Here is a 27,497-nt window from a genome sequence, read left to right on the forward strand (position 1 = left end):
ATATAAAATATATAGATTGAGCACAATTATTCACATCGATCAGAGTCTAGGGATTTTTACTATACCAGGCGCGATTGACCAATCAGAGAGTTTACGTTAAGTCGTAATAAAGGGTCTGTTCGTTTTAGCTGAATTGGCTGCACTAGTTCAGAGTTTATCTTTTTCTTTCCAATATGGAGAGAAAAAGATAAACTCTGAATTAGTGCAGCCAGTTCAGCTAAAACGAACAGACCCACAGTCTACATATTCAATAATTTATCTTTCAATAGTTTCTCTCTTCGGATGTAATATACGTAAAATTCCAGACTAGACTTATCATTTCAAAATTATATGAAATTCGAAGAAAATGAATCGTCATCCAAATACTGACTACAAAAGTCGCAATGAACCGCAAGTTGAATTAGAGAGTCAATTTATTATGCGTCTGCCACCGGTATATTTCTTATATTTTGATACAATTTACTTTTCGAATTTTATGAAAATGTGATTGAAGATCAAAGATTATAAGTAATAAATTGTTTATTCTTAAGGAACCCGCTCGAGTACTAAGAGAAACATTACGTAGCGGTTTACCTTTAAAAGACAGGTTGATGATAAAATTAGAAAATGATATGCGTTATGGTGAAGTTAGATTTGACCACTGGCTACTCCATACTAAGGTTATTATTTATTAATCTTATTATCATACAATATTTGATTGAAAATTATTAAAATAATTTGTGTGTGAAGACAGATTTTTTTGTATAATAAAATTTTCATTTCAGGTAGTGGATCTTCCGACAATAGTGGAATCTTTAAAAACAATTGATAACAAAAGCTTTTATAAAACTGCTGATATATGTCAGGTAAGCTGAAAGAATATTACAATCTCATATAAAAATAAAACATTTTATATTGCATTTTATAATACTTTTTCTGTGATATCTTTCAGATGCTGATATGTAAAGAAGAGGATGATCATACTGCAACAGATGAAGAATCCCCTGTTAAGCAGAAGAAAAAAGATCCAAACAAAGTTGATAAAAAATTTCTTTGGCCTCATGGTATAACACCACCCACTAAAAATGTAAGACGTAGGAGATTTAGAAAAACTTTGAAGAAGAAATATGTAGAAGCACCTGAGATCGAGAAGGAAGTTAAACGTTTATTACGAGAGGACAATGATGCTGTTAATGTTAAGTGGGAAGTAATATGTGAGGATGAAGATCAGTCAAAACCTAGTAAAGTATCATCATCTGGCACAGTTAAGACTAAACGGGAAAATATTAATGGAAATACATCTCAGAGTCTGGATGTTGGTGAGTTATGGTTTTAAACATTATTTATAAAAAATATAGAAATTGGTTTTCTACTTTTTAATTTATGTTCCAGCTGAACATGACATATTTGGTGAACCTGTGAGCGATAGCGAAGACGACGATGAAGAAGCAAATATAAATGTGATGGAACTAGATGAGAATAGCCATCTTACAGCAGATAGTAGAGTTTCAGACTCGAATTCCATGCAAGCTGCATATTCTGAAAGATCAAGTAATAATGCGACGATGAGCAGTGGATTAGTTACTGAATTTAGTAAAGAAATGTTTCAAAACGATAACAATGGTGATGCAGAAACTGAAAAGCAACAGGATGAAGCTACTTCGGCAAAAGCTTCAAAATTGGAGCAATTTCACGCGGAATATATTATTTCAGATAATTACACGGAATCCCCACAAGTATCTGTATCTAAAGGTAATTTTAAAGAAGCGTCACTTACATCTATAAAGACAGTAAATCTTCAGACAGTAAATCTTCGACAGTAAATTTTTATTTATCTGAAAAAAAATCTAGATTCACGCCTTGCTACTCTTCACGCGGAATTGGCAGAACTACGGCAAAGAAGACAACAACAAGAGATTGAAATAGCTAATATTGAAAATGTCAAACTGAGACAACGGTTCCAGGAAATATTAGATAACTTATTAACTCAAGAAATGCAAAAAGTACAAGAGGTATAACGAAAATAATACATGTATATATTTAATCGCATTTAACACTTATTCTGACTTGTAAATATATATATATATATTTTAACATTTCAGATACAAGATCTAGAACTGGAATAGAAAATGTATCTAGCACAATTATATCAATATCATATAATTATTGTATAATTATGTATTCATTGTGTATATAACTGAAATATATAAACTTATTAATTATAATTTATACTTTAATAAATAATGTTCACACACAATATTCTGTGTGAAAATAATAGAAAGAATTGTAATCATTTGTAATCATTTTATGTATTTAATGATACATATTCTTTAAACTATATGTACATATTTATTATGATTCCTATCAATAATATATTTTTTTTATCAATAATATATTAATATATAGACATTTTTAAAATTAAGTATGGAAAAAAATAAAAGTTTCTAATAATTCTTATTTTTATAAAACTTGTTTTCAACAGCAATTGTTATAAGTTCACGAAGATAAATATTTTCTTCCATACAGCTGTGCCTTTTTCTCAAATCCTACAGATTTAATAGGAGTATTTAATTTGTAGAATGGATTCATAGAGTACTGAAATAGAGGAGTATACTGATATAAAAATCTCTGATAAAATTATTGCAGAGTATGCGTAATAATTAAATGAGTTAAATAAACTTCCAATATCATAGAAACGATAATTACCTTTATATAAGTTTCATACATTTCATTGAAGAAGTTTTTAATGCCATCTTCATTCTTGCTATCGTGCACCATGACAAATCGAATGTGAGTCGCTGTCACGAAAGCGCTGACAAACCATTGATTAAACTTATCTACGACTTTCAAATGCATATTCGTTGTTTTCCACGTATGCTCGTCCACAAGGTCAAGCGCCGCATGAGCAATGAATTGATTTAAATGCGAATGATCCTCTTTCTATAGAAAAAAAGAAGATAATAAAAATAAACTCGAAAATTAAATCGAAGATGTATTCTTTAAAGCGAACTAACCTTCGCATCCTCTCTCTTTCCGGCGTTATTGAATTCTATTTCGAATAATGGATTATCAGCGTGGCCGACGATCGCGAAGTAATAATTGGCAGTCATTTCGTGAGCGACAATTAATCACGTGTTACTTGCACCATAATACACTGACCTTTCTGTCAATCAAAAACAATGTATATTATTATGTATATTATGTATATTATACTGGCTGCGTTCGGGAAGCACGCTTATGCGCTGAAAGCATCGTTCTATCTTTGTTATTTACTGAAAGTTGAACAAGGACAGAGCAAGCTCATAGCGCTAGAAGCTTGTTTCTCGAACGCACCCATTGTCGGATCTCAAATCGCTGTTTTTGACAGGGCCTGTACATGCTAGTCGCACGTGAGTAAAGTTCCCTGTCATCGACCACCGTGTGTTTTCGTGTAATTAGCCTGATCTGTGGAAAATAGTAGAGTATCTAGCGAATTCGCGAAAAAAAAAACACAGGATCACATCCGCGTAATGACAAAGGAAAGGAATATGATACTGACAGGCGTGTAATCTGTTTCGGTGCTAGAATGAAGAGATTGCGCGTCGCGTCGCGTCGCATCGCGCGATACGACACGCACACACGCATCATTTTGGACGCCGTATCGCCGTCACCACCTCCGACGCTTCCTCCTCCGAACGAGCGATACGGAATGTTATCGGCCGCATATTAGCAGTAAATCGTGAGTCGAAATGGAGACGTCGGCCTCGGTAATAGGATCCTTTCGAATTGGTACGTATCATACACACACACACACACACATACACACATCACTACAAAATACGTATATATACATATACAAAACTCGCTGCGAGAGATGAGCATTGCTGATGTTTATCTGCTCAACGCATGCCACAGTGCCTTTTGTGTGTTTGTTCATGCATCGTTCTTATAAAAAAGTTTGCGGAATGATGTTATCGTTGAAATCCTTTCAGAATTCCGCAAAGAGATACGCTCGGCCGCTGTTTAACAGACCTATGGATATAATTTCTTAATCTATAATTGATCTCCGAACTGATGACAAATCAATTTGAGCGCATCCGGCACATTCGAGTAAACACGATTAAATACTGTTTCATAATGAAGACATGTGCCGGATGCATCTTAAATGCGTATTAAGTTTTCTGATTAATAACGCGCGATTTTCACAGGATAGCGAAATACAATAACTTGGCATTATCAGTGATGATAAATAATAGTTCGCATGAATGAAATTATCCAATATGCATAGCGCAAAGTTAGATGAGATTTGTACAAACAAAAATTATACTTTAGAACTAAAAACTTAATTATTTTATAACTGGAAACTCACAGAGTATTAATTATATAACTTAAAAAAAAAAGAACAATTTAAGTGACAATAGATAAGAAATAAGAGTGAGATAAAAAAGTAACTATCGCAGAATAAGTTTTGTTTCATACATTGCTTTTGTGTACTTAATTAATTTATTTTAATTTTTGCCATCTCTTTCTCTCTTTCAATTTATATTTCTAATATATATTTTTTAAGGAAATATCACTATGAATTATTTTATGAGTATTTGATAGATTATTTTGTATTAAATATATGTATCTGACATTATACACTTATTATTTTGCATGTTTCATGTAATTGTTGGGTTGTATGATAATAGGCTTGACATTAGATATTTTCATATTTTCTATGTTGATTATTCAAATCAAATGCATTTGATCATGCATGCCAATGTCTTTATAATAAATTGCTTGCTTACTTGAAGATAACATTTCATATATCTCAGCAGTATGCAAACAGTGCAGACAGTGCAGATAGTAAAGCAAGCAGTAAAGGAGCAGTAGAGATCAAAAGCTGGATGACAATGTCTTGCTAAAAATTATTTGCTGTGAATTATTCATACACATTAGAGAAATATGTAAAATTTAATTTTCTATATTGTTATTGTACAAATGATTTTTATTATTTTCAAGTGGCTTTATCGTTTTTTACCAGATTATCCATCTAACGATATGCTTCTTTGTAGCTTCAAAATTGTTTTGATTTCAGATCTCTGAATCAAAGCATTGGCAGTATATCTAATAATCAAGACTTATTTGTGTACCAATTGTTCTTGATTAAAGATAAAACGAGAATGTGTGTTATAAAGATTATTTATTTTTTGTAACGAACAAGCTTAATGTATATGAGCTTAAAATATGGCCTTGAAGGAAAGTGTACTATCTTATCACAACATTCCATTTAACAAGTATGTATTTGAGTTATAAGATATTGGATAAATTTATCTTATAAATTTACGTGCAAAAGTTATTGAGATATTCAATATTGAATTTACTAATTGATATAACATTAATGTTGTAAAATGAAATACTATCAATATTTAAATATAATAGTCTAATTTTTGTTTTCATGACTTTAATATAAATAATTATAAAGCATTAATATTAATAGATAAAGATAATGTATATAAATATTGCATTTCAAATATTTTCAATATTTGTTATATTCCACATAAATAGTTAATGCAAGATTCTTCTCTTTATATCAAATTAATCACAAATGCTAACTATAGGTTTTTAATATTTTAGGGAGCAGTAATAAAATATCTGTAATATCATGTATTTTTTTTACAATTCAAAATGGATGCAAAGGATACTATAATTCATACTGAAGTACTTGAAATATTGAGTTAAATAGCGATTTGTATTATATATCATGGTGCAGCAGTGGCTTCCCAATTTTGATGGTAAGTGAAAAGATGTTCAATTTTATTTAAAGATCGAAATACAAATCACGCTTTGTATTTTTTTATTATTATTAATATTACAATTTATCATTAATATTACAAAATTAATCCATACTAAGATATTATAATCTCTTAATTTTAATTATTTATAATGTAAAATACAAACATGATTAGTATAACAAATACTGTATTTAAATTACAAATGTGGAAATTTCTTAAAACAAGATTTATTTTTGTTTAGAATATGGCAATACATATGTAATTGTTTAATAAAATTATTAAAGTTAAAAGATGATAGAATTTTTCACAAATTTATTATAAATTTTTTATATTCATATAGTATCCTAAAATTCAAATTTTAGAACATTAAAGCATGAAAAATGTTCAGAGATGTTAACAATGGACAAATCTATTTATGATTATGTTAATTTATAGTTTATAAATCTCCGAATCCAATCTGAAAATGTAACTTGATAATTTACAATCAGTTTTATACACAGGTGGTCGTAGTGGAAGGCGTTTTATACTGACACTCGCTGCTGGAATAGCTTTTGGCTTTCTATCGGCATGTCTGCTTATTACATCTACAAGAGATGTACCGCATATTTTCAAATGGATGCCGGGTAATTCTGGTCTTTCTAGAGATCCTCATCATTATTCAGAACTGGAGTCAGAGGTTAGTATGTATGCATACAGAATATATTTTGTGTTTCAAAAAAAACTTTCAAGAAATTGCTACAGATTATATGAAATTTCATATGAAATCATCCAATAAAATGTAAATTTGTTGCAAAATACATTTGTGGAAATTTTATTTTTTAAAATACGACATCAATTTTCACAAATTTTTATAATCATGAAAAGTTGAATATCTACGAAATTTAAAAAAAAAAGAGATTTAAACTGTCTTCTTGTTAAAAAGAAAAAGTTATGATTAAGCTTAATTTCAAAAACACATTGTCATTAAACTAAATTTAGTTATGTAAAATAATCTATATTTAAAGAATGGTAAGAATATATATTTTATTATATTTTATTTATATATATTTGTTATATATTTTTTTATTTTAATATTCAATTTTTTTAGTTTTATAGATATCCAAATTTCTAAAATATAATTTGTGAACAGTAGCATATGCCAATTTTTAAAGAATGACTGAATCGAAAAACTAAATAAAAAAAATATTTTTCTTAACTGTAGAAACATGTGAACAGAATTTATCATATAATCATCATTCAGTGTGATTATGTACAGAATGATTTTTACATGTTAAACAAAATAAACTAATACAGGCTCTTGATTTTTATATTAAATTCTCGATTAAATTGTCTCTAATGATCCAACAGATTGGTCCTGAAACAGAAGTGAAATTTCATGGTGAAGATGAAGATTTTCATAAAGGAGAAGACAGGATAGCTCAGGATATGGCGAAGAAAGTGCGTGTCCTTTGTTGGATTATGACTGGTCCAAAGAATCATCAGAGTAAAGCTCGTCATGTGAAAGCGACGTGGGGGAAACGCTGTAATATACTTTTATTCATGAGTTCTGAGGAAGGTATAATATTTTAAAAAGTTACAGGAAAAAAGTTATAGTATAAGCAAAAAGTTTATGACAATATGTCGTTTATTTTCAGATGCTAGCTTACCTACTGTAGTTCTGCCAGTAAAGGAAGGTAGAGATAATCTATGGGCGAAAACCAAAGAAGCGTTTAAATACGCTTACGAAAAGTACAAAGACAAAGTTGATTGGTTCATGAAAGCTGACGATGATACGTAAGTATTTTTCGCGCGCGACATACATACATATGTATATGTAACTTTTATATATAATTACAAATGTAGACAGTAACAACAATTCTTATTAGTATTTTTGATATTAATAACCAAAATAGATATGAGATGTATATTGAAAAAATTTAGAAAAATAGAAAAATTAAATTATAATTAGAAAAAAGATGAAAAACGATGTTTAAAGTCATTAGTTTTTTAAAATATATTACATCAATAACAACTTTTTTTTTTATAAATCTCTTTTTATAATTCTTCATTGAGATTTTTACATTTATATTGAGATTATTTTATATGCATTAATAAACTACAGACAAAAAAAGAGAGAAAGCAAAAATGAAATCTAGAAAAAGAGAGAGAGAGACAGAGCGCTAATGTACATTTATCTATATGCATATATTATGTTTTAACTCACACGATTATAATATAAAATTGAAGAAATCATACTACTATATATTAAGATATATGTTTGTACAATCGTAAATCAATTTTTAAATCTGTTTGCAGGTATGTAATAGTGGAAAATCTGCGATACATGCTATCATCTTACAATCCAAACTCTTCATTATATTTTGGCTGCAGATTTAAACCTTTTGTGAAGCAAGGGTACATGAGCGGTGGTGCAGGATACGTACTTAGTAAGGAAGGTTTACGCAAATTCGTGGAAGTCGGCTTACCCGATAAAACCAAGTGTCGACCGGATAATGGTGGCGCGGAAGACGTCGAGATGGGAAAATGTCTTGAAAAGATTGGCGTACGAGCGATGGATTCTAGAGATCCTCACGGACGAGGTAGATTCTTTCCATTCGTGCCAGAGCACCACTTGATACCCAATCATGTGGACAAGAATTTCTGGTATTGGAAGTATATCTATTACGATACCAAGGATGGCTTAAACTGCTGTTCGGATAGCGCGGTTTCATTTCACTACGTGTCACCGAACATGATGTACGTTCTCGAATATCTGATTTACCACCTGAGACCGTACGGTATCAATCATGGCCTGGAAAAACCATCCGTGGATCGACCGTCAACGTTGACCGAATACTAGTCCGTACACTGTCATAAATAGATAATAAGATTCTTTTTATACATGATACTAGTCCATTCGAGCCAACGAGTGTAATATGTTCTCAGAGAAAAAAGTGTGATATATCGTACTTCTTAGATAAATGAATTCTTTATATACGTATCTATATTAATCAGGGGATGCTATAGAGCCATAAAGGATATAACTATAGCGCAAAGTGAAAGGAGAAGGAAATATATACTGCAAGCACAATAGATACATTTTTTCAGGGAAATCGTAGTTTTGTTGGTGCTTGTAACATTATCATTTTTTAAATTTATAAGATAGATATAATTTTTTTCATGGTCATATGCGCATCTAATCTTGAACAGAAAAAAAAATATAACATATATTAATATGTATTTATAATATATATATAATTATATATATAGTTAGTCTAGACATGAGCAAAAAATGTTTTTCGTCTTACAAATTTCTACTGTGCTTGCAACAAACGTAATTTTTTCAGGCGCTGCAAATTAAAAAAAAAATCACGTATATAATTATATATATACACATAAAACTGTATTTCGTAATATTAATATAATAATGGTAATAATAATTTTAATAATAATAATAATAATAATCCCAATAATGACATACTACCCAGTAATAAATACTATAGATACAGAGTGAGTGTGGGTGTGTGAGTAAATTAATGAATTAATTAGGGAGTTTGGGGTTCTATGTACAAGTCATATTTGTACTATGCGACTGACGCAATTGGCCACCGTGGCTCGACTCAGACGCGCCCCACATTTTCTCTCTCTCTCTCTCCGTCTTTTTTTTTTCATTCAGAATTAAATTGGAGGAAAAAACAATCACTGCGTAATTGATTCGTTCTTTCTTTCTCATTCTCTCGCTTGCTCGCTCGCTTGCTCTCTCTCTCTCTCTCTCTCTTACACACACACACCTTATCTCTCTCTTTCATTCTCAATTATCTAATCTCGGCGATGTCTCACTTCATAAATTATTTAAAAACAATATTTTACACTATAATGTATGTATAATATATAGAGGTCACCTAATTCGAATAAAATTTGTCAAACAGCATCGAAAAATTGCGCTAACGGGTCCAGGAAACATGATAACAGCGACCCAGTACCGCGCGAGCATAATATAATATTATAATTATCATACTTATCTCACATCGGGGGCTTATACGAGGCATCGTTTATAAAAAAGAAGTCCATCTTTTCCTTTTTTATATCATCTATAAAATTAAAAAACAACGTAATATCATTTATATTACTTCATCGTCATTAATAATAAAAGCTTTGTACAAAATTTAATTTACAATTAAAAACTTTTGGTTTACGTAATTTTTCTAGAGAGATTCTGATTAATTCAACTATCTATCGATAGAGAGGCAATCGAAATCATTTTCTTATTATGCACCCTCTTTTTCAACTTCTTTCTCTCCCTCTCTTTCATACTTTTCTCTCGTTCTCTCTTTCATTTTCATTCTCTCTTTTCTCCTATCTTTCTTCCTTTCTCACAACATCTCTTATCATTTGCATTCTCACTTTTCTGTAATACATTCATTTCTATCATTCAAGTTCCAAATTTGCTTTCATTGGCAATAATCGTACTTAATGCGCATTTCTCTTATGAAATACGAGATACGATCGTAAACACAAAGTACAATCTATTTCGCCTGTTATATAATAGAAAAATGGTAAAGAGAGTCGCGCGCGCGCGCTGTATTTCGTTTTCATTGGGTTTTGAATTTTTTAATCATTGCATTCATCGTGTTATCTTGTGTGTATGTGTGTGTCGTGTTAATTATTTTCCGAGTGAAAAAGGTTCTCGGTTTTCTTTACATATGGTCGAGAAGGATCGTACTCTGTACCTAGACACAATCTCTTTCTCTCTAAATACCTAACTAACGTAGTATAGGTATAGATAAAAGGGCATAGGAAATCAGTTGCTCTCGTAAAGCCCCGAGTGACGATATAATAAGGAGTGCGTGAGAGATGTGCACATACTGCACTACAACGGGAGAGGGTGTGGGTCAGACGAGAGCTGCCGTCGCATGATAGAGATGCATGAGCGCCTGCACATGCACTGGTAAGCAAGACAGTCGGTCCTTGGTGTTCGCATCCAACGCAAGCCACGACAGGGCGTTATATCCTTCCAACACGTACCTATTAATCAATGGTAAATTTTTCGGTGATAACAATTTGTCCCAAGCTAACAAATGCTAACAAAATCTAGGAAACGGAAATTGTCAATGTATATATATATATATGTGTGTGTGTGTGTGTGTGTGTGTGTGTGTGTGTGTGTGCGCGCGTGCGTGTGTACGTGTGTGTATGTGTATTGTATATATATAATCGCGAAACAAACCTAAGCACATCGGTGGTATATTGCGAGTCCAACGGATGAGCAGTGGGTGCGCTTTGTTGTTGAAGTAAATCGTCGCTGTTCTGTTGTATCGCGGGACTGTGCAGATGTAATGCGTTTTTCAAAAATACCGGACAGACGTTTTCAAGGTGAGGACAAGCTGCCCAGAACCATGGTGGCATTCGTCCCGTTGGCGCAGTCGATACTAAATAGCCAAGAGCGAGAGGTTGTTGCAAAAGAGTGCCAACTTCTTCTATTTGTTCAGCTATCGCTATCTACAGATGACCAAAGTTTGCATATTATTTTACATCGACATAGTAATAGTAGACTAATCGAAAAAAAGTAATCTTTAACAAATTATTGAGTTTTTCAATTAATTATTGATTCTTGTATATTTTAAAAAATTTTTATCTGGATACTGACATATACAAAAGAAATTGGATAATAACATAAAAATGCAATTATTAATATTATAATATTACATTAAAATTGTTTAAAACATAAAATAAACATTATATAAATTTAAAATAAAGATTAATAATAAACTTCTAGAAAAATTTTATAAAATAATTTATATTGTATTTATCTACATTGTTGTCTAGATATTACAAAGAAAAAGAAATTTTTGAAAATTTTAGATTTAAAAAAATTTGAAACATTTTTGTTCTGAACATGTATCACTACCTAAATGTTTGATGAAATAACTGATAATCTGGAATATAAAAATTATTAATAGATTTATAATATTTCATTGTTCAGATAATATATATATTATCCCAAAATTTAAATTTTAAAATTTGATGTTACGAGAAATGCTTAGACAGTCAGACAAATGGACAGTCCTTATCCTTTTTTTAACAGTTTTATAGTGATTCACATTATAAAGACTTTTTCTCTTAGACTTACCCTTGGCGTATTACTGCATGGAAAGGGGCTACCAGGACCATCGTGATTGCCTAAGCCCGATCCACCACCGTCCCCTCCGTGTGGTGATCCCTCGGGACGATGCGGACTTCCGCTCGGGCTTTGTCCTCCACCTGCACCCGGTTCAGGCCATACATTGAATATATCATTAAAATCTCCCATCCCTTCCATACCCTCTGGCATATCATCATTTAGAGCGGAGAATAATTCGTCATCTCCTAATTCGGGTACATTATGTTGTTCTTGAAATGCTGTTTGCGATGACTGAAACAATACATTTTCCAGTTTTTAACATTATATCTTTGTATTATATTTTTGTAATTAAGCTTTAAATTATAATTCTATCTAAAGTTTATTAAAAATTAATTGATAAATGATTTTTATCTATTTGGTTTATTATATTATCTATTTGGTCCTTTATAATTTGGTTTTCAAAAAGTTAATTTTCATAATAGCTTTGATATTTTTATAAAAAAAATATCAATTTATTATTAACCAAAAATTTTGTAGTTAAAAAAAAAAAAATCTTAGTGAGAATGTTTTATAAGGGAATAAATTGTGTGAACCATATATAATTGAATTTTTTTACCTGGGTGGTAGCTGATGTAGGGAAAACAAGTATATGAGTACATGTAACATCCTGTGGTGTGGATAATTGGCAGTTTACAGAGGCTTGACTGAATCTCTCATCGGGAGTGAATTGATCAGCCATCAATCTGAGAGTAGAGTCCGGCTCGAGCGAAACTAAGCATGCGCTGAGCACGCAAGGTGCCGCTGAAGGATACAAGAGACTACATTGTCCACATATCTCTTTCAAGTGCTTCGAGGCTTTTAAAAGTGCTTTTCTAGAAAGTAACCAACTCCATCCCTTTAATTCGCCATGTCCAATGCGTCCTACTCGACCTACGACCAATCTCCATGGTTGCACCTGAGATAAGAAAAATATAATTAATGTAAAAGAAAAAATTATTTATAAATAAATAATGAAAAAAAAATACATTTTAACAAATGTAAAAATGTCGATAAGAAGCAATATTATAGTTTTACATACAAGCACACAACAATGAGAATATTTTTGTACATATTATTATTCGTATATTTGGAATAAAAGGAATAGAAATAGATATAATAATATATATGTATATATGTTTTCTGCGTTAGGATCTTATTTATCCAGGTTTTTGCCTGTTGTATTATATATATATATATATGCTATTAGAATCTTGAACTTATTTGTTACTGTTAGAAATAAATAGTTAAGCAGTTGAATATTATTAGCTTTAACAATATTATAAATTGTTTTTCACTTACACCCTGAGACATTACACTTAATATAAAGTCCATGAGTTTTTGAAGGCCGATACGCCTAGCTGAAGCTCGCTTTCTTCTCTTCCTATTGGGTATGTCAATATTAATGGTAGCGGTTTCGAAAATTTCACCCCTGTCGTCGGTTGCAGCCGCTAATAGCCAAGACTGATCTTCACTCAAACAATAGCTGAGATAGAGTACCGCACACTCCTCGGGCCTCGCCATGCCAAATGATTCGGGAGCTTCACTCTTCGCTCGCAGCGGTGCCAACACGAAAGCCGGTGCGTAGAGCCGGTAAGATGCCTTGTTCCGTTCCTGATGTATAGTTACAAGAATATTACTGAATAACTGAAAATGATTTATATATCGTCGATCTTTAATTTCACGTTATCTTATCGTAACGCATGAACAGAATAGGGATTATTCTCAATCATGTCATGACAGACAATTGAGTAATGAAACTTACGTCTTTACTCTTGAGGAAGAGATCTGCAGCGGCAGCAGTACCAAAACCAGTGAGACTTTTTACTGTAGAATTGTGATTCAACAATCGACGGCCTTGTAGGAAGACATTTAATGCCAAGGCTCGCATTTCATCTTGAATCTTTCGCCTCTCTCGAGCTCGTCCTAATTCCATTATGCTTTCCAAGGATATTATCTGAAAAGCAAATTGATCGCAGTTGCATAAGTAAATTACATGCACAATGTTGCATTCTAAAAAAGATCTGGTCAAAAAATGATAAATTTCTATTTTATATTTTCAGAAAGATCAATTCTCTTTAAGCCAATAATTGAGTTATTAGATAAATTATTGAAATATTTAAAATAAAAAGAATTTCAATTATATTCTTAAAATGTTATATATAAATTTGCATTTTTTAAATATAATTTATAAAGAGAATCTTGATTCTCTTTTCTACGTATTAAAATTTCATCATACGCCACAGTAATTTAGTCATTGATTCTTCATCATTAAGATTCTGAATTTGATTATAGGTTACCTGGACATGAATATTTGATCTCATATTCTCAGGCATGCTATTGATTGCGGATGAGTAAGCTCTGAGTAAAGCTAAAATGGCGAGACGTCGCCGATCAGGATCCTCGGTGCCACCTAAGGAGAATGGTTCGACAAAATAGACAACGATGGCCGGAGGCTCGATTTCCTCCTCGTCTGGGCCCGTAGTCGTAGTAATCGGCGTGGTAGTGCTTGTAGTTTGTGAAGTCGGTGTTGTATTACCAGTTGTATTAGTAGTGGTTTGATTTGTCGCTGTGCTCGTTGAAGAGGGAGTCTCGCTTCGTGGATTCTCTCCTTCTGCAAATAAGAAAAGATCTTGTTAATATCATTCCACTTTATCTCATCAAAATATGATCTAATAATGAAACATACCGACAGACTCGGGTTTGGTCGTTAATATGTCGGGTGTAGCTGGCATAGTATCGGAAACAGGAATAGTAGATTGCTGTTGCTGTTTGTTGGACGATTGTGAATCACCAGGATCTAGTAAACTACGGTCTTGTATAACCTGCGTCAGATACGGGGCTAACCGATGATTGCACACTTGAGCATACAGCCTCAACAATTCGCCTAGATGATTCTCTCCCAAAAACTTGAACCACTCATCCATTGGTTGCTTTGCGAGTTTCTGCGTGGTCGATTTGCCAACGCGTAAGATTCCATCACGTAGCTGTTTCGAAATTGGCGTGTGCCTTCCTAATCGGCAAATCTGTGATAAAATAAAAAATTTTTATATCTTATATCTTATACAGGTAAAATTAAGCAAGATTGAATAAAAACATTATTTAAAGCAGACAAAAATAAACACAATTTCGTTATTATCAAAAATAGTTTGCCACATTGCTGAGCATTAAATCAAGATTATTTATACAAGATAATTAATATACTTGTACATACATATGTACACACATACATACACTTACCTCATATGTGCAAGACAATTCTCGGAAGAACGATTTGACTCTATTGACAATACAATCGCTGTCGGGTGCGACAACTACATAGGCGACATCTCTGGGCCCGGCAAATGGCTCCAACGACAGCTTTTCCCAGAAACAGATCGCGTACGGCGACAATGATAGCCAATCGCGATCATATCCAACGACTAGAGCGGGTATTGGTTGTGGCTCGCAGCGATCATCGGTCCCGCGCCCGGCTAAACGATGAAACTGTCGCCACGTGAGTGGTCCGGCGACTGTGTACGGTGCCTCCCACATACGCGTGGTACATTTTTTCTGTACCGCATCTTGAAGCAATGGCTGCAGCGACCTCATCATCCGCACAATGTCGCCGCTGCACTGGGGGCCACGCGCTCTCAGGAACACCCATCGGTGCACACCGTTTACACGCGCAACCCTCTCATTGTGCGCGCCATCAAGTTTGCCCTGATCGAGCGCCGCAACGCAAACCTCATTGCCATCGTTGAATTCTAAAGTATTGACAGTCGGCGTCAACGTCGGATAACTCTTCGTGGTAGCGCATATTCTAGCCGCTCGATACAGACTGCTGGCCGAACTTTGAACAACCAAGCATTGCTCACGCAATAATTCGAGAACGTTGGGCGATATTACATCGAGGCCATCCGGAGTTGCTTTCGCGCCAGGACACGCTGCCGCGGCGAGTGAGCCCTTCTTTTTCTCTGCCGGGTCTTCAGCGACACCTGTGATCTCCATTTCATCCTCGTAAAACAAGCCTGCTCGGTGCGCAAGACGGCGATTCACTACGGCGCTGAAACCGCAACTGCATCTAATCGGATCATCGTCCTGGAAAAGCGCAGAGCCTGCCCACGAATTGCTGAGATAAACACCCGCGTCAGCACCTTTGATATTGCCCACTACCTTGGGTCCGGCATTGCAAACGCACAGGCTGCAACTATCAAAATTGTGATCGCGAAAGATGTTGAGTGCTGTGTCGCCTAAGAGAATATTCACTATAAGAGAATTGGATTCAGGCGCACGAGTGGGCCCTGGTGTATCTGCCTCGATGCTGTTGAGATTTTTGTTAAGATACGAGGAAGTAGTAGAGGTAGCCGGGCTTGGTTGGTCGTACGGCGGCGGCGGTGGCCTACCAGGAAGGGTAGCCGATCGATACGGTGGTGCTGGACTTGAAGGACAAGGCTGCTGCTGCTGCTGCTGCTGCTGTTGTTGTTGCTGCTGCTGCTGCTGTTGTTGCTGTTGTTGCTGCTGCTGTACGGATCCGGGTCTGGTTGGTGGAAGAGATTTGTCCGCCTGATTAGTGGAAGCAGGATTGCACTGCCAGGAAGGTCTGTACACGCAGTGCGATGGCAGTGTGATGGATGGCAGAGACTGGCTAGGCAGATTCGTGAGGGGTGCGTACTTGGAAGAACCGACCATTTTGCAGATAACTGCCGGTTTGAACACGTATGACCAATCATCGATCGGCTCCTCTTGTGGAGAGCCCATGTTAGGATAAATATCGGGCAAGTGCCTGAGCGGGCGCGTGGGCATTAGAAGTTCAGTCTGGTCTATAAGAGGGTCGCTCAACTGGCAAGGCGAGGCGACCGGATTATGCTCTAAAGAAGGTGGAGTCGGAAACATCTTGGAAAGCTCTTCTGGTCGTAAAACTGTAACTCCTCGATTGTTACTCTTGTTCGTACCGTCTATTCTTGTTTCCTCATGCAATCCACCGGATTTATTTGAGCCGGGCGGCGTTTGTATTTGTAGCTGATTCAAATTCTGTAAACATTAAACTTTATCTACCATTTGCTGTATCTTTCAAGCATATGTTATACAATATCATTACGGAGCCAACTTTTCATTTTTGTTTGTCGTTATAGCACAAAATTACATTAATTATTTGTAATAATATAAGTAAGTGTGAATTTACCGTTTCGTCACTGGAAGTATCAGCGTCGGAATTGTCAAAAATTTGATCTAAATCTTTATAGGATGGCTGGAGACCCTCGCTGGTAAAGAGAGATCCTGGTTTAGACGGATCGTCCCTCTGTCGTCTGAGACCATCGACATTTGTGCCATTTTCTTCACCCGTCGCGTCAAATTCGTATGGATCGGTTCTTCTACCAATACATTCAGCCTAACATTGCAAAATATATATATTTTTTTAAATTTAATATAATATTAATATAATACAATATATGTTTGTTTTAATTTTTTTTAGCATAGTTGAGGAAAATAGAGTAAAGCAGACTACTATTAGATATGATTAAATGTTTGTTTTGCCCTAATTTTGTCTTCTATATATCAACTTACAACTGCGACAGGTTCTTGTTTAATTTCCAGCTTAGGTGCTTGAGTCTGAAACGTTTGAGAGTTTATCGGTGGGTATAGAATGTTGCTCCGATTAGTCGGAGGGCCGGTGGTGCTTGTGGCCTTGAAACGCTTCACGGGATGATTCAGCCATGCTTCTTGAAGTGAGTAATCATACAGCCAAGACAAAGGTTGCTCGTCATCCAAGAGAGCACCCTCATATTCTCTGGACGCCAAGACTGGTCGTTTCAATATCGGTCCGGGAACCGATGGACTGTGCACCTGGTTGTTGCACGCGGAAGAAATAGACTTGGGTCCTTGCGATGGAGTTAGAGGTGGGGCAGTGTTTGTGTGACTGGGTGGTGGTTGCGGACTGAGAGTCGGCATCGTAGGTTCCGCAGGTGGAACTGACGCCGGCTCAGAATGCGGAGTTAGAAGGGGCGATGGTGCCGGGGAACCTGGTGAGCCGACTGACGGTACCGGTAGACAATCTCCTCCCGTTGGTGGTCCACGCGAATACGAAGGAGGACCGCCCGGTGGTGTACTAGGTGCTTCCGTTCTACTTAGTACCGACCTGTTCAATTTTTAAACAGATTAAATACATATAAATATGTTCCATGACTCTAATTTTATAATCGTAAATATGAAATTAGTACTCATGTTGTATGAACGAGAGAAAATACTAAAAGCGGCATAATAAGCGGAGGTAATTACGGAAGACTAAAATGACATATCAGAGACGTGTTAGTATTTCTCAGAAAAATAGAATTAAATTATCTAAAATCTTTTAAATTTGTTTTAAATATATAAGTTATGTTTATGATATGATATCTTTTATCAGTCTTACTTCAGATTATTTCAAATTGTTTCTTAAGTTAGTTATTAAAGATTTCTATTAATTTTTCTTTAATGTGTCATTTCTTTGAATTAATGATTTTACAGCATAATATAATGACACATCGTTTAACAGAAAGTATATTTTGCACCTATTGAAATTTAAGATGTGCATGAGTATGGATGAAAGCTTGTTACAGATATATGTTACAGATGGATCAAAATTAAAAACACAAAGTGAGATAAATGCTAGAAATATTCTAAGCATAATAGTCACATGCAAAACGAACCCTATTTGCTATGTGTGTTATATGTATACTATAGCAAAATAATTAACCAAATGAAAGAGAAATATATGTTGGAATGCGCTATCAATCATATATAAAGCTTAGATAACATTTGCTACTGAATCATGCGCATGAAAATACTTAGATCGACAAATCACATGTGAAAATTCATTAAATTTTGTCACTTGTTTTAGCTTCTTAGGGAAATAGTACAGAAATAATCAGTTTATATAAATAATTTGTTAAAGAAATACATGTATAAATTTGCTCTATTCCTTAGCATGTCAAATACATATTTATTATATACTTACTAAATATATATGTCTCATTAGAGTATGTGTAAAAAATTAATAGAATCCTTTTACCATAGAATTCATAATATTAATATATCCCATTTACCTAATTCTAAATACTTGATGAAACGAGATTTACACAATTTTATCTCAAGTGTGAAAATATTAGTCTGTCATTCATTTTTTTAACGCGTGATACGATCGCTGTTAAGACGCATGCTTTAAACCTTTGCAGAAGTGATGAAATTTAATTAATGCGTTATATCGTGCATCGGATCGAGTTATTTGGACGAATTTATATGGTGGAACTGTGAAAAGCGATGAATCTGCATGTGAAGTTATGAGGAATCATTATGATCATATGTAAAATTGGCGTTATTGCAGTGACTAACATAAGAAAAGAAATGACAAAGATGATTCTCTCTCTCTCTCTCTTTCTCTTTGTGTCTCGGGATCCACAGAAATTACCCACCTGGGGGCATTAGCAGGGACAGAGGGACAAGCGTCCCACTGAGTGGTAGAGCGTCGGTGAAACGGTATGACCCTCCGTCCACCTTTATCTACTCTCTCCCTCTGAATCTGAGAGGAGGCCAGGCTCTTCCAACCCCCGGGGGTCGTATACCTGCAACTGATGTATTTAACATCTCGTTTCTTTTTGTGAACGATATCTCTTCTATCATTTCACTTTATAGAGTCCTGAAGCAATTACCAATTTTGTAAAGTAGCATATAAGTAGCATATAAGAGAGATCACCCTCTTTAATATTCAGACATTTCAAAATAAAATGAAAAAAGATTTCTACATATATTTAGTGAAAGTTTCAGAGGTAAGTTAAAAAATAAGAGGTAAGTGAGATGACTTATATTTCTTACTTTTAATGCATTGTCCTTGTTATTTGAAGATGTGTAAATGCTTTTTCAATTCTTTAAACATTAGTCAAAGAATCACAAGTTGAAATGTCAAAAAAGAATTGTTAACTAGAATTATATTTTTATATTTTGGCATTTTAAATTAGTCTCTTCTCTAATTGGAACATATAGAAAAATATATACGCGATGGTTAGAAATTGCACCTCATGTTCCATTTCCTTTTAAATACTTCAGAGCCCTTTAGTTTGGTTGAAATCAAACGAGTATCTCAATAACTTTTAATCCTAAACAATACATTTTTTTATAGAAACTCAAATGCAACGCATAATAATATCGTAGTATTTTTTATCCTGTTATTATGTGACAAGTATATTATTTGTGTCTCTCTGAGCTTTTGTTCCAAAATTATAAATAAGAAATTTAACAGGCTCATGTGTATGCGCATGTGTGTATAGCTTTATAATAATGATTGCATTAACAAGCTGATCACTAAGAATAATTGCATTTGAGTCATTTTCAAAGACTAAATTTCCATGCACACATTACAACAGCCATCACACACTACTATCTGGTCTATAACGATTTGAATATTCTACATTTCTATACTCTGCTATAACATGCAAACAGAAACCAATATAATGGCAATTATTACTATTACTCAATTAACGCAATATATGCAAAAATTAAATGTTTACTATTGTATTCAATATACTATAAAAAAATCATAATTGATTTTACATTATAATTGTATACAAATAATTATAACAATCTAGTATAATATAATTACCTTATTAACTGTACATAGTAAACAAGTAATTTTTACAATGCATAATCGAAATCTAAATAATAGGAATCTAAAGATAGTATCTTTCGCACGATGCAATGTATCGAAATTAGAAATAAGACTTACTTCGAACATGAACAGGTACAGGAAGACTTTTGCGTCGGTTCCACAAACGTCCAGGTTTCAGATTCCGTGGAAGATTCTGTTTTGGAAGCGGACACTGGCGAACTCAAAGTACATTCTGCCCACACGCGTTCCGGCAATTCGGTAGCTGCGCTCAGTTCTTGTTGCGTTAAGAGAGGTCGTTCGCAAGCGACAGGACTGCTCGGTGGTGAGAGAGGAGTTTCGGGTGGCGTATCATCCATATCCGTAACCAAGACGTAACAAGAAGGATAACGCATACGCACGCCACCGACGAGAACTTCCACGAGGGGCGGAAGCCCGGTCTCCGGATTACTACCGGTACTGATCGGGTAAAAATGTTTCCATTCTTCGAGAAGTTGACTATCCATACGGCTCACTTGACCCGTCAATGTGCCCGCCAATCCATAAGGGGCTAGAATCACTGTAAAACAAAAATAAAAAGAAATGTAAATAGACCTATAATAAATTATCAATTTATTATGTCAACACTATGGTTGTGGATCTTTCTTTTTGAGTACAATAACAAACGATACTTACCCTTAACACCGGATTGAGAGGTTTGGGTACGTTGTAGACATGTCTTTGTAAGATGTCGCACCGCAGGATGCTGCCTAACGTCCACACTTGCGCATACAGTACTTTCTCCGTGGACAAAGAATGCAAATGAGAACGACAGGTGGCTGCTGCAAAAGTAATCAACGCATATGAATATAAGATTTTAACGCGTTTCAGAATTTTTTTATACTTGCTGTAATATAATATGCGCATCAAGCGATAAAGCAATATTTAAGACCTTCCTATCTATAGATATTCGTGACGGTTGTTTAAATATCAGAAATATATATTTTTCTATCGATAATTTATATCGTTATTTTTATTTTACATTAAATACTTTTCGTATATTAAACACTTATAAAGTTACCAGACACAATTCTGAGTTACGCATGAATATCTACATAGGAATTATATGTCCCGTGTCACAAATGTACCTGGTTTCATGTATTAAGATATATAAGATATACTTCTCTATTTTTTTATCAGAGAACATGTATATTTCCAAAAGAAAAGTTAAATATTATTTCTTAACATTTGTTGAAAACAAATATATAAAGATGTTATTGTTAAGCAAACGTACCTGCTGCAACGGTGTTTCTCGTAGCCATTATAAGGTTGCACAAACCACTTTCCTAAACGAACGAAGTCACGGGATAGCAAACACCGTTCGATCAAGTTATGCAGAGCCTTGAAAAGAAGTGACCGGCATTCGTACGACAATCCGCTTTCCCAAGAACCCTGTTCACTTTCTGTAACGACAATAAAAGATAAGATTATAAAAAAGAAAGATTTAATTATAACGTTGCTCTTTGCGCTCATGTACAATGTAAAGGAGCTATAGTATTCTAATACGTGCTTCGTACGGACGATCGATTTCTATAAAAATACGCAGAAATAACGATTACACACTGTTGCTGCTGTTCTAATTAAGCGGGAAAAAACGGGATCTCTCCTTTCAACGCTGCAAACATATACTTCCGCGCGACGCGACTACATATTTAATTATCACAGTCTTTATATAATAAAGCAAATAAAATCCGACCCAGTTAATATTCGTCCAACGACCGCGGAACGCGCGTATCCAAATAATGGCGAAATTTAGCGTGAAAGTAATGCGCGGTTCGCGTATATAAAGTCGCAGCGAATCGCGTCGACCGACCGGTGAGCGTTTCGCGGAAGGCAGAAGAGAAGTTGACCGAGAAAACTGAAAAGTTCTAGAATCCCGAGTCTCGCTCGGGCTAGCTTTCCCCTGATTTTATTCTCACGCGAACGCTTCGAAATGTAAAGAAAGATTTTGCGAATTTATGCCTCTTTGTTAACAATATGTTTCGTCATTATATTATTCCACTAGAAATGTACATGTTAAAAGATCTACCTCTCTCGGAAAACACACGCGTATTTTTCTCAAACTATAAGGATATATAGAAAAAATTTAATATATGAACGCAAAGTTATTTAATGTGAGAAATTTCCAGGATCACTAGTATGACTTGGCTGATGGTCTTTTATCACGCGCGTTGCACGGCAAAGCGTTCATCTATCGCATAACCGTACCGTTGAGAATCACTGGGTAGGACAGAACACGTGTTCCGTCGATCGATATGACCGGAGCCTGAGGGAGTTGCATCTCTCATGGACCACTAGCCGCGGTAGTCGCGTTGCACAACCTCCCAAAATCCGAACATTCATCGAGAAACATCTTTATCACGCATGACGATAGAATACATTATTCTTAAAAACAAAACGCAATTTTTTTTTCTCTACCGAGAGATTATCTGTTTCGCGCTTAATTTTCCGATATCTATTATAATATATGAATTTATTGAGCGCATCGGACAAGATAGAGAAACGACGCGATTACGTTTTTTATCAATCTTATATTCTCTCGATAGAATTATAAATAAATAATATTCTTTCCTCGCAAAAAAATCGTTCAATATGCGCATACCATGACAGCTTATTTCAAACCTGCACAAGCCATTGCGAATCTATCGGTGCTTTGATTCTACGACAGCGAGCCGTCGACCCCACCGCGATGCTATACGTTTTTAATCTTAACGGTTCGGCCGGTTAGTCGTCGTTTCGCAATTGGTGCACTCCGGCGCAGCGTGCGGCGCGATGCACACGGTGGATCTATACGTTGCGCGCTGCAAGTTGCGAGTTGCAGACAAGTGCATGGTTCAGCGACCCCGTGTCGAGAAACGCCGCCGGGGCTTCTGGTCTCTGGTCCGGCGCGGCTCGAAAGTTGGTCCGTTGCACGACGTTGCACCGTTGCAACGCAACCTTTTCGAGCAAAAGCACGGTGGGAAGAGGTCATCGTCGATTAGAATGCTAGAGTACTCGAGTGATAAGAACTAGAGCACACTAAGAGTTACAATGTACGTAAAAAAAAAAAGAGGTTTAAGCAGCAAGCGAATCGACAGCATTGTACGATTTTACTATTCTCGAAAATGTTAAATTGTGATTGATCAACTCGTTTATCGCTTCATTTGTTAAATCAATTTCCGATTAATCGGTTCGCTTACTGCTTAAGTTTTTTTCGCATGTTTATCGGCTTTAACCTACGCAGACGTCTTTACCGCACGTCACTCGGCTTCAATTCCTCATTTCAGAAAACAACAATAAATATATTGCTTTTACTGCGCGAGAAGGCAATATGGAAATAATATGTTCACACAAAATAACTTTAAACAATTGAACTTTGAACGATTACGCTATGTTTGTAGCAGCAGCTCATGTGTTGCACGTGCGTAATTAAAATGAATCGCTTGAGGCCTAAAGGAAGAAATAATTGCGAGTGATAATTTTACATATGATTCACGAGATAGCGCGTTTATATGCGCCGATGATTATCGCAGTAATCTAAGAACTAACGTGAGTTCCACTTTTAATCGTGTTCTGTTTTTCCGCAGCTTTGACTCTGTTGTTTCCGATATCGATGAAAAAAGATATTTCATATACACATGTACGTAGTGCCCATCAAGAGCGCGTTTGCAAATCCGTTAATACAATGCAATCTCTCCGTGTCTCTTACGTGTCGAAACTTCCTCTTGGAAAGTACGTAATAAAAGTTAGCTTAGTCACGGTTTCCTTGCTGGCGTTAGGTAAAGCACCGTACACACAACGGCGTATAAACACCGCGTAATTGCTACTTCCAAGTCCTACGTAGACGATATACCGTACATAGAGCGCCTCAATTATTATGAATGTAGACTATCAAGAGCTTGCCTCCCTCATCAACGATTCAATCGTTTTCATATGTTTTCGATCGACTCTATCCATTCTACTCCTAAAATCTGCTTCTTTAACACACAGTAACCTACTTGTGTTAATGTGATAAAAATTGGAATGCTCTGAAATACATAAATAAATTATATAGAATAAAATAAATAAAAAAGAAAACAAGTTTAAAAAAATAAATTACCGTGCGTGTAATCTAACGAGATGGTCTTAAGCTAGGCTTCACTTCCGGGGACAAAGTTCTCGGTGTTGGCAAGACGCGTTTCCGGGCAAGGCAGAGAGATATATTATACTCACCGCAAGCGATGAGCTCTGGCGATACCAGGCCGGAGAGATCGGGTTCCTCGCCGTACCAGAAGATCCAGAGCTCCTTGGCGGCGGTAAGGGAGAGCGGCGGTGGCGCGGGCGAGGGCGCGATGCCCAGGTCGAAGATGCCAGCCCCGGGCGCCGATGCGGCGGCGTTGGCAGCAGCCGCCGGCCCGGCACTGGCCGGCGTGGCGGCCACTCGTCGCCATACGCACAGAATGTCACCAGCTAAACATCGCGAGAAACTCGACAACACCGGATCCTCGAGGGGAGTGCCACCGAATCCACCTGCCACTTCGCCCCACACAAGCTTTCTCCATTTTATACCGCAGAGGGACGTCTGAAAGATAAAAGGAGCAACATTAGCGATTTCGTTTGTAAAAATCTCGAATAAATGGAACCATATATGCACTTGTATATCTATTTATTGATAATAACAAAAAGATGTGATATCAAACGATATCACATGGACTGTTTTTTTTTTACAGATCGTTGATTTAAAAATCCAAGAATTCTGTTCATCCATTCTATTGCTGCTTAATTTACAAGATTTAATTTTCTTGATTTTTCGTACAATCGATCCGATTTATGAAGGATATCAAAAATATGGATATAAATATCTGTGATCAAACAAAAGATAACATTGACCGTGACCAATTGGTAGCTTTAGAATGCGAACGAAGATGTTAAATCGCAAGGTAATAAATTATCCTTTGTACGACAAAACGTGCATTATCCAGTAAAATACATGTATGTAGCGGCTCTTGATCATCGAGAAAGCAACATCGGGTCGGTCCTTGACCTTATGCCAGTATTTCTATTTGTCACGCGATGTGACAAGTCGTTAATTTATTCAAATGTACGTATTATCACATACACATATAGCAGTACTGCGCGGGATAGTTTCAGCAAATAATTAGGCATGCGCAGGGGCTAATTGCTCGATTGATTAATCCATTTCCAAATTGTTCCATCTAAGATACTTCCAATTCATTATCTGTCTACACATTTCGATCTTATATTAAAAGCGACTTGACCTTATAAAATACTCAATATCCCGTTGACATTAAATCACTCGACTTTAATCGATGCATTATAATAAAAATAGAAACGTTCTAGCGGAACACAAAATATCTTGCAAGATTATATATTATAGGTAAAATTGATTTCATTGATTGGGATAATGTGTGACTGCTTCAACAACTTTCTCTCCGACATAGATTTATATTTCGAGATGACCATTCACTTTTCTTCCTACGCATTATTCGTTGAAGTTTTCTTTCAAATCAATTTTTTCCTTCGCCTGGCACTTAGTATTTTCATTTCTACTTTAGCTTTATACTTTCAAGAGAGATCAAAGTTAATTGAAATATTGATATACAAAGTTACCAATATTTTAATCATTTGCTATTCCAGATTCACGCATTCGCATTCAGGCTCTCTCATTCTCTTCACTTTACGATTCAACATCAGAGAGAAAAAAAAAGAAAGCCCTCGTTTACTTTCTCTATTGATTATTCGCAATATAATGTGGTGAAAAATATATAGTTATCGGCAACAACGAGGTTTTTTCTTCATACTAAAAATAACATGCGTGCAGAATCGATCGCAACATATAAGGTCAAAGCCGCGATCCCGATTCGCTCGTATTTATCGCATTGCATTGACGGAAAATCGTCTTATCTCCGTTAACAAGAGGCAGGAAGGGAAGGGAGGGAGAGAGAAGAAGGAGAGGGAGTCCATTCACCCCGATTTGGTATCTTCATCGTACCTGATTCGCGCGCTTTCCACTGTTGTCTCTCGAGATTAGATCTCGTCGCGCGGTCAACGGCGAATCATCGACGCGCCTCCATAGAGTCGATCGTACGCACGCGTGCGCGACACATTTCGCGCCTTGTTCCGAGATGCGCGCGCGTAAACTCTGATTGATGACAAAAACGACATGGAATATTTCATAAATACGCTTATCGACGATTGCCCGCGAGAGAGCATCGTAACGAATACATACGTCGTTCTCTCTCTCTCTCTCTCTTTCTCATTCGTATAAAAATTTTGTCAATTAAAGCGCCGATAAATTTTCCGATCACGCGGCGAATCTTCGATAAAATTATTTCGTTTTATTACATTTTTTTTATATGTATATTATGTGTAATATATACGTGTAACAATACAAAAATTTCTTCTTTACTCTCTTTTATGGTCATCATTTATGTGTATATTCTGGAAAATGATGGTGGGTATCGTGCGACGCCATTGCCAATGCACTCGAAGGCTCGGATCACTTTGAAGAGACATGAGCGCGCGCACGCGCGCACTGTCCCGGAGTGGGCGCGCGCCGGCGGTCCAATCGGTGCCAGGCGTCTTCTTACGTCAGAGAACCAGCTGACATAATCAGAACGATTCAAATGTGTATACAGCCATCGCACAGGCAGGTAATAAGATCTTGGCATCTTCGGGGATCGTAATGCGAGTGTTAAAAGAATTTGACATTGCAAAGATGCACAGATTTAAATAAAATAAGATATGCATAAAGAGTATCTTTACACGATGCTTATTTATAAAATAATTACTTTTACAATCTATTTTAAAGTATCGACTATCTGAATTTGTTTATATTAGAGAGTAATTGTAGTCTTTGTAGTCTTCTTGCATTTTTTTTGGGGAAGTATAATAGCTTTATGTGGTAAAATAGTATTCGTCGCTTATTTTACGGTAAAATAAAGAGAGGATATCACAGCATTCTCTGCATTGACCCGATCATATATTTTCG

At 35.5% G+C, this 27,497-nt stretch overlaps 4 protein-coding genes across 8 annotated transcripts in view; 2 read left to right on the forward strand and 2 right to left on the reverse strand.

Moving 5' to 3' along the window:
* Positions 1 to 167: 167 nt before the first annotated feature.
* On the forward strand, positions 168 to 2,204 carry LOC126848695 (transcription initiation factor TFIID subunit 7). The gene is made up of 7 exons (XM_050589779.1): positions 168 to 433; positions 531 to 659; positions 765 to 845; positions 932 to 1,298; positions 1,372 to 1,731; positions 1,831 to 1,991; positions 2,082 to 2,204. Exons 1-7 carry the CDS (start codon positions 347 to 349, stop codon positions 2,103 to 2,105), a joined length of 1,209 nt encoding a protein of 402 aa, XP_050445736.1. The 5' UTR covers positions 168 to 346; the 3' UTR covers positions 2,106 to 2,204.
* A 67-nt stretch (positions 2,205 to 2,271) lies between these two features.
* LOC126848941 (probable trafficking protein particle complex subunit 2) lies at positions 2,272 to 3,238 on the reverse strand. Of its 2 annotated transcripts, none has more exons than XM_050590349.1 (3): positions 2,994 to 3,238; positions 2,686 to 2,919; positions 2,272 to 2,574 (listed from the first exon to the last, which is right to left on the reverse strand). In XM_050590349.1, exons 1-3 carry the CDS (start codon positions 3,087 to 3,089, stop codon positions 2,476 to 2,478), a joined length of 429 nt encoding a protein of 142 aa, XP_050446306.1. In that variant the 5' UTR covers positions 3,090 to 3,238; the 3' UTR covers positions 2,272 to 2,475. The 2 variants fall into 2 exon arrangements, with proteins under 2 accessions (XP_050446306.1, XP_050446298.1); XM_050590341.1 differs by having other exon boundaries at positions 2,272 to 2,525; positions 2,994 to 3,142.
* A 366-nt stretch (positions 3,239 to 3,604) lies between these two features.
* LOC126848710 (glycoprotein-N-acetylgalactosamine 3-beta-galactosyltransferase 1) lies at positions 3,605 to 8,955 on the forward strand. 2 transcript variants are annotated; one of them, XM_050589805.1, is made up of 7 exons: positions 3,605 to 3,747; positions 5,039 to 5,237; positions 5,578 to 5,735; positions 6,236 to 6,411; positions 7,083 to 7,290; positions 7,370 to 7,508; positions 8,031 to 8,955. In XM_050589805.1, the coding sequence occupies exons 3-7, from the start codon at positions 5,705 to 5,707 to the stop codon at positions 8,572 to 8,574; spliced, it is 1,098 nt and encodes a 365-aa protein (XP_050445762.1). In that variant the 5' UTR covers positions 3,605 to 3,747; positions 5,039 to 5,237; positions 5,578 to 5,704; the 3' UTR covers positions 8,575 to 8,955. The 2 variants fall into 2 exon arrangements, with proteins under 2 accessions (XP_050445762.1, XP_050445772.1); XM_050589815.1 differs by lacking the exon at positions 3,605 to 3,747 and adding an exon at positions 4,764 to 4,907.
* Positions 8,956 to 9,092: 137 nt separating this feature from the next.
* LOC126848182 (mediator of RNA polymerase II transcription subunit 13) overlaps positions 9,093 to 27,497 on the reverse strand; it is a 29,985-nt gene continuing 11,580 nt past the window's right edge. The window contains exons 2-17 of one of the 3 annotated variants that reach the window (XM_050588867.1): positions 24,719 to 25,067; positions 21,762 to 21,930; positions 21,164 to 21,309; positions 20,609 to 21,047; positions 19,302 to 19,451; positions 17,419 to 17,989; positions 17,036 to 17,242; positions 15,112 to 16,884; positions 14,561 to 14,897; positions 14,172 to 14,485; positions 13,637 to 13,828; positions 13,174 to 13,485; positions 12,452 to 12,790; positions 11,845 to 12,126; positions 10,942 to 11,213; positions 9,093 to 10,739 (exon numbers count right to left, since the gene is read on the reverse strand). In XM_050588867.1, the coding sequence (XP_050444824.1) occupies positions 10,607 to 10,739; positions 10,942 to 11,213; positions 11,845 to 12,126; positions 12,452 to 12,790; positions 13,174 to 13,485; positions 13,637 to 13,828; positions 14,172 to 14,485; positions 14,561 to 14,897; positions 15,112 to 16,884; positions 17,036 to 17,242; positions 17,419 to 17,989; positions 19,302 to 19,451; positions 20,609 to 21,047; positions 21,164 to 21,309; positions 21,762 to 21,930; positions 24,719 to 25,067 (5,985 nt within the window). In that variant the 3' untranslated portion in view covers positions 9,093 to 10,606. Of the gene's footprint in view, positions 10,740 to 10,941; positions 11,214 to 11,844; positions 12,127 to 12,451; positions 12,791 to 13,173; positions 13,486 to 13,636; positions 13,829 to 14,171; positions 14,486 to 14,560; positions 14,898 to 15,111; positions 16,885 to 17,035; positions 17,243 to 17,418; positions 17,990 to 19,301; positions 19,458 to 20,608; positions 21,048 to 21,163; positions 21,310 to 21,761; positions 21,931 to 24,718; positions 25,068 to 27,497 lie in introns of all 3 variants that reach the window. The other 2 variants (XM_050588859.1, XM_050588876.1) reach the window with 2 other exon arrangements.

This window comes from Cataglyphis hispanica, chromosome 1 (genome assembly GCF_021464435.1).
Source record: "Cataglyphis hispanica isolate Lineage 1 chromosome 1, ULB_Chis1_1.0, whole genome shotgun sequence".
Classification (NCBI taxonomy): domain Eukaryota; kingdom Metazoa; phylum Arthropoda; class Insecta; order Hymenoptera; family Formicidae; genus Cataglyphis; species Cataglyphis hispanica.

Coding starts and splice junctions, on each gene's coding strand:
- LOC126848941 (XM_050590341.1), bottom strand. CDS start 3,089: ATGACTGCCAATTATTACTTCGCGATCGTCGGCCACGCTGATAATCCA. Junction 2,920..2,993: donor GAAAGAGAGAGGATGCGAAG/GTTAGTTCGCTT, acceptor TTTTTTCTATAG/AAAGAGGATCATTCGCATTT. Junction 2,526..2,685: donor TGTATGAAACTTATATAAAG/GTAATTATCGTT, acceptor TTAAATCTGTAG/GATTTGAGAAAAAGGCACAG.
- LOC126848695 (XM_050589779.1), top strand. CDS start 347: ATGAATCGTCATCCAAATACTGACTACAAAAGTCGCAATGAACCGCAA. Junction 660..764: donor ACTGGCTACTCCATACTAAG/GTTATTATTTAT, acceptor TTTTCATTTCAG/GTAGTGGATCTTCCGACAAT. Junction 1,299..1,371: donor ATCTCAGAGTCTGGATGTTG/GTGAGTTATGGT, acceptor TTTATGTTCCAG/CTGAACATGACATATTTGGT.
- LOC126848710 (XM_050589805.1), top strand. CDS start 5,705: ATGGTGCAGCAGTGGCTTCCCAATTTTGATG. Junction 5,736..6,235: donor GTGGCTTCCCAATTTTGATG/GTAAGTGAAAAG, acceptor TTTTATACACAG/GTGGTCGTAGTGGAAGGCGT. Junction 6,412..7,082: donor ATTCAGAACTGGAGTCAGAG/GTTAGTATGTAT, acceptor ATGATCCAACAG/ATTGGTCCTGAAACAGAAGT.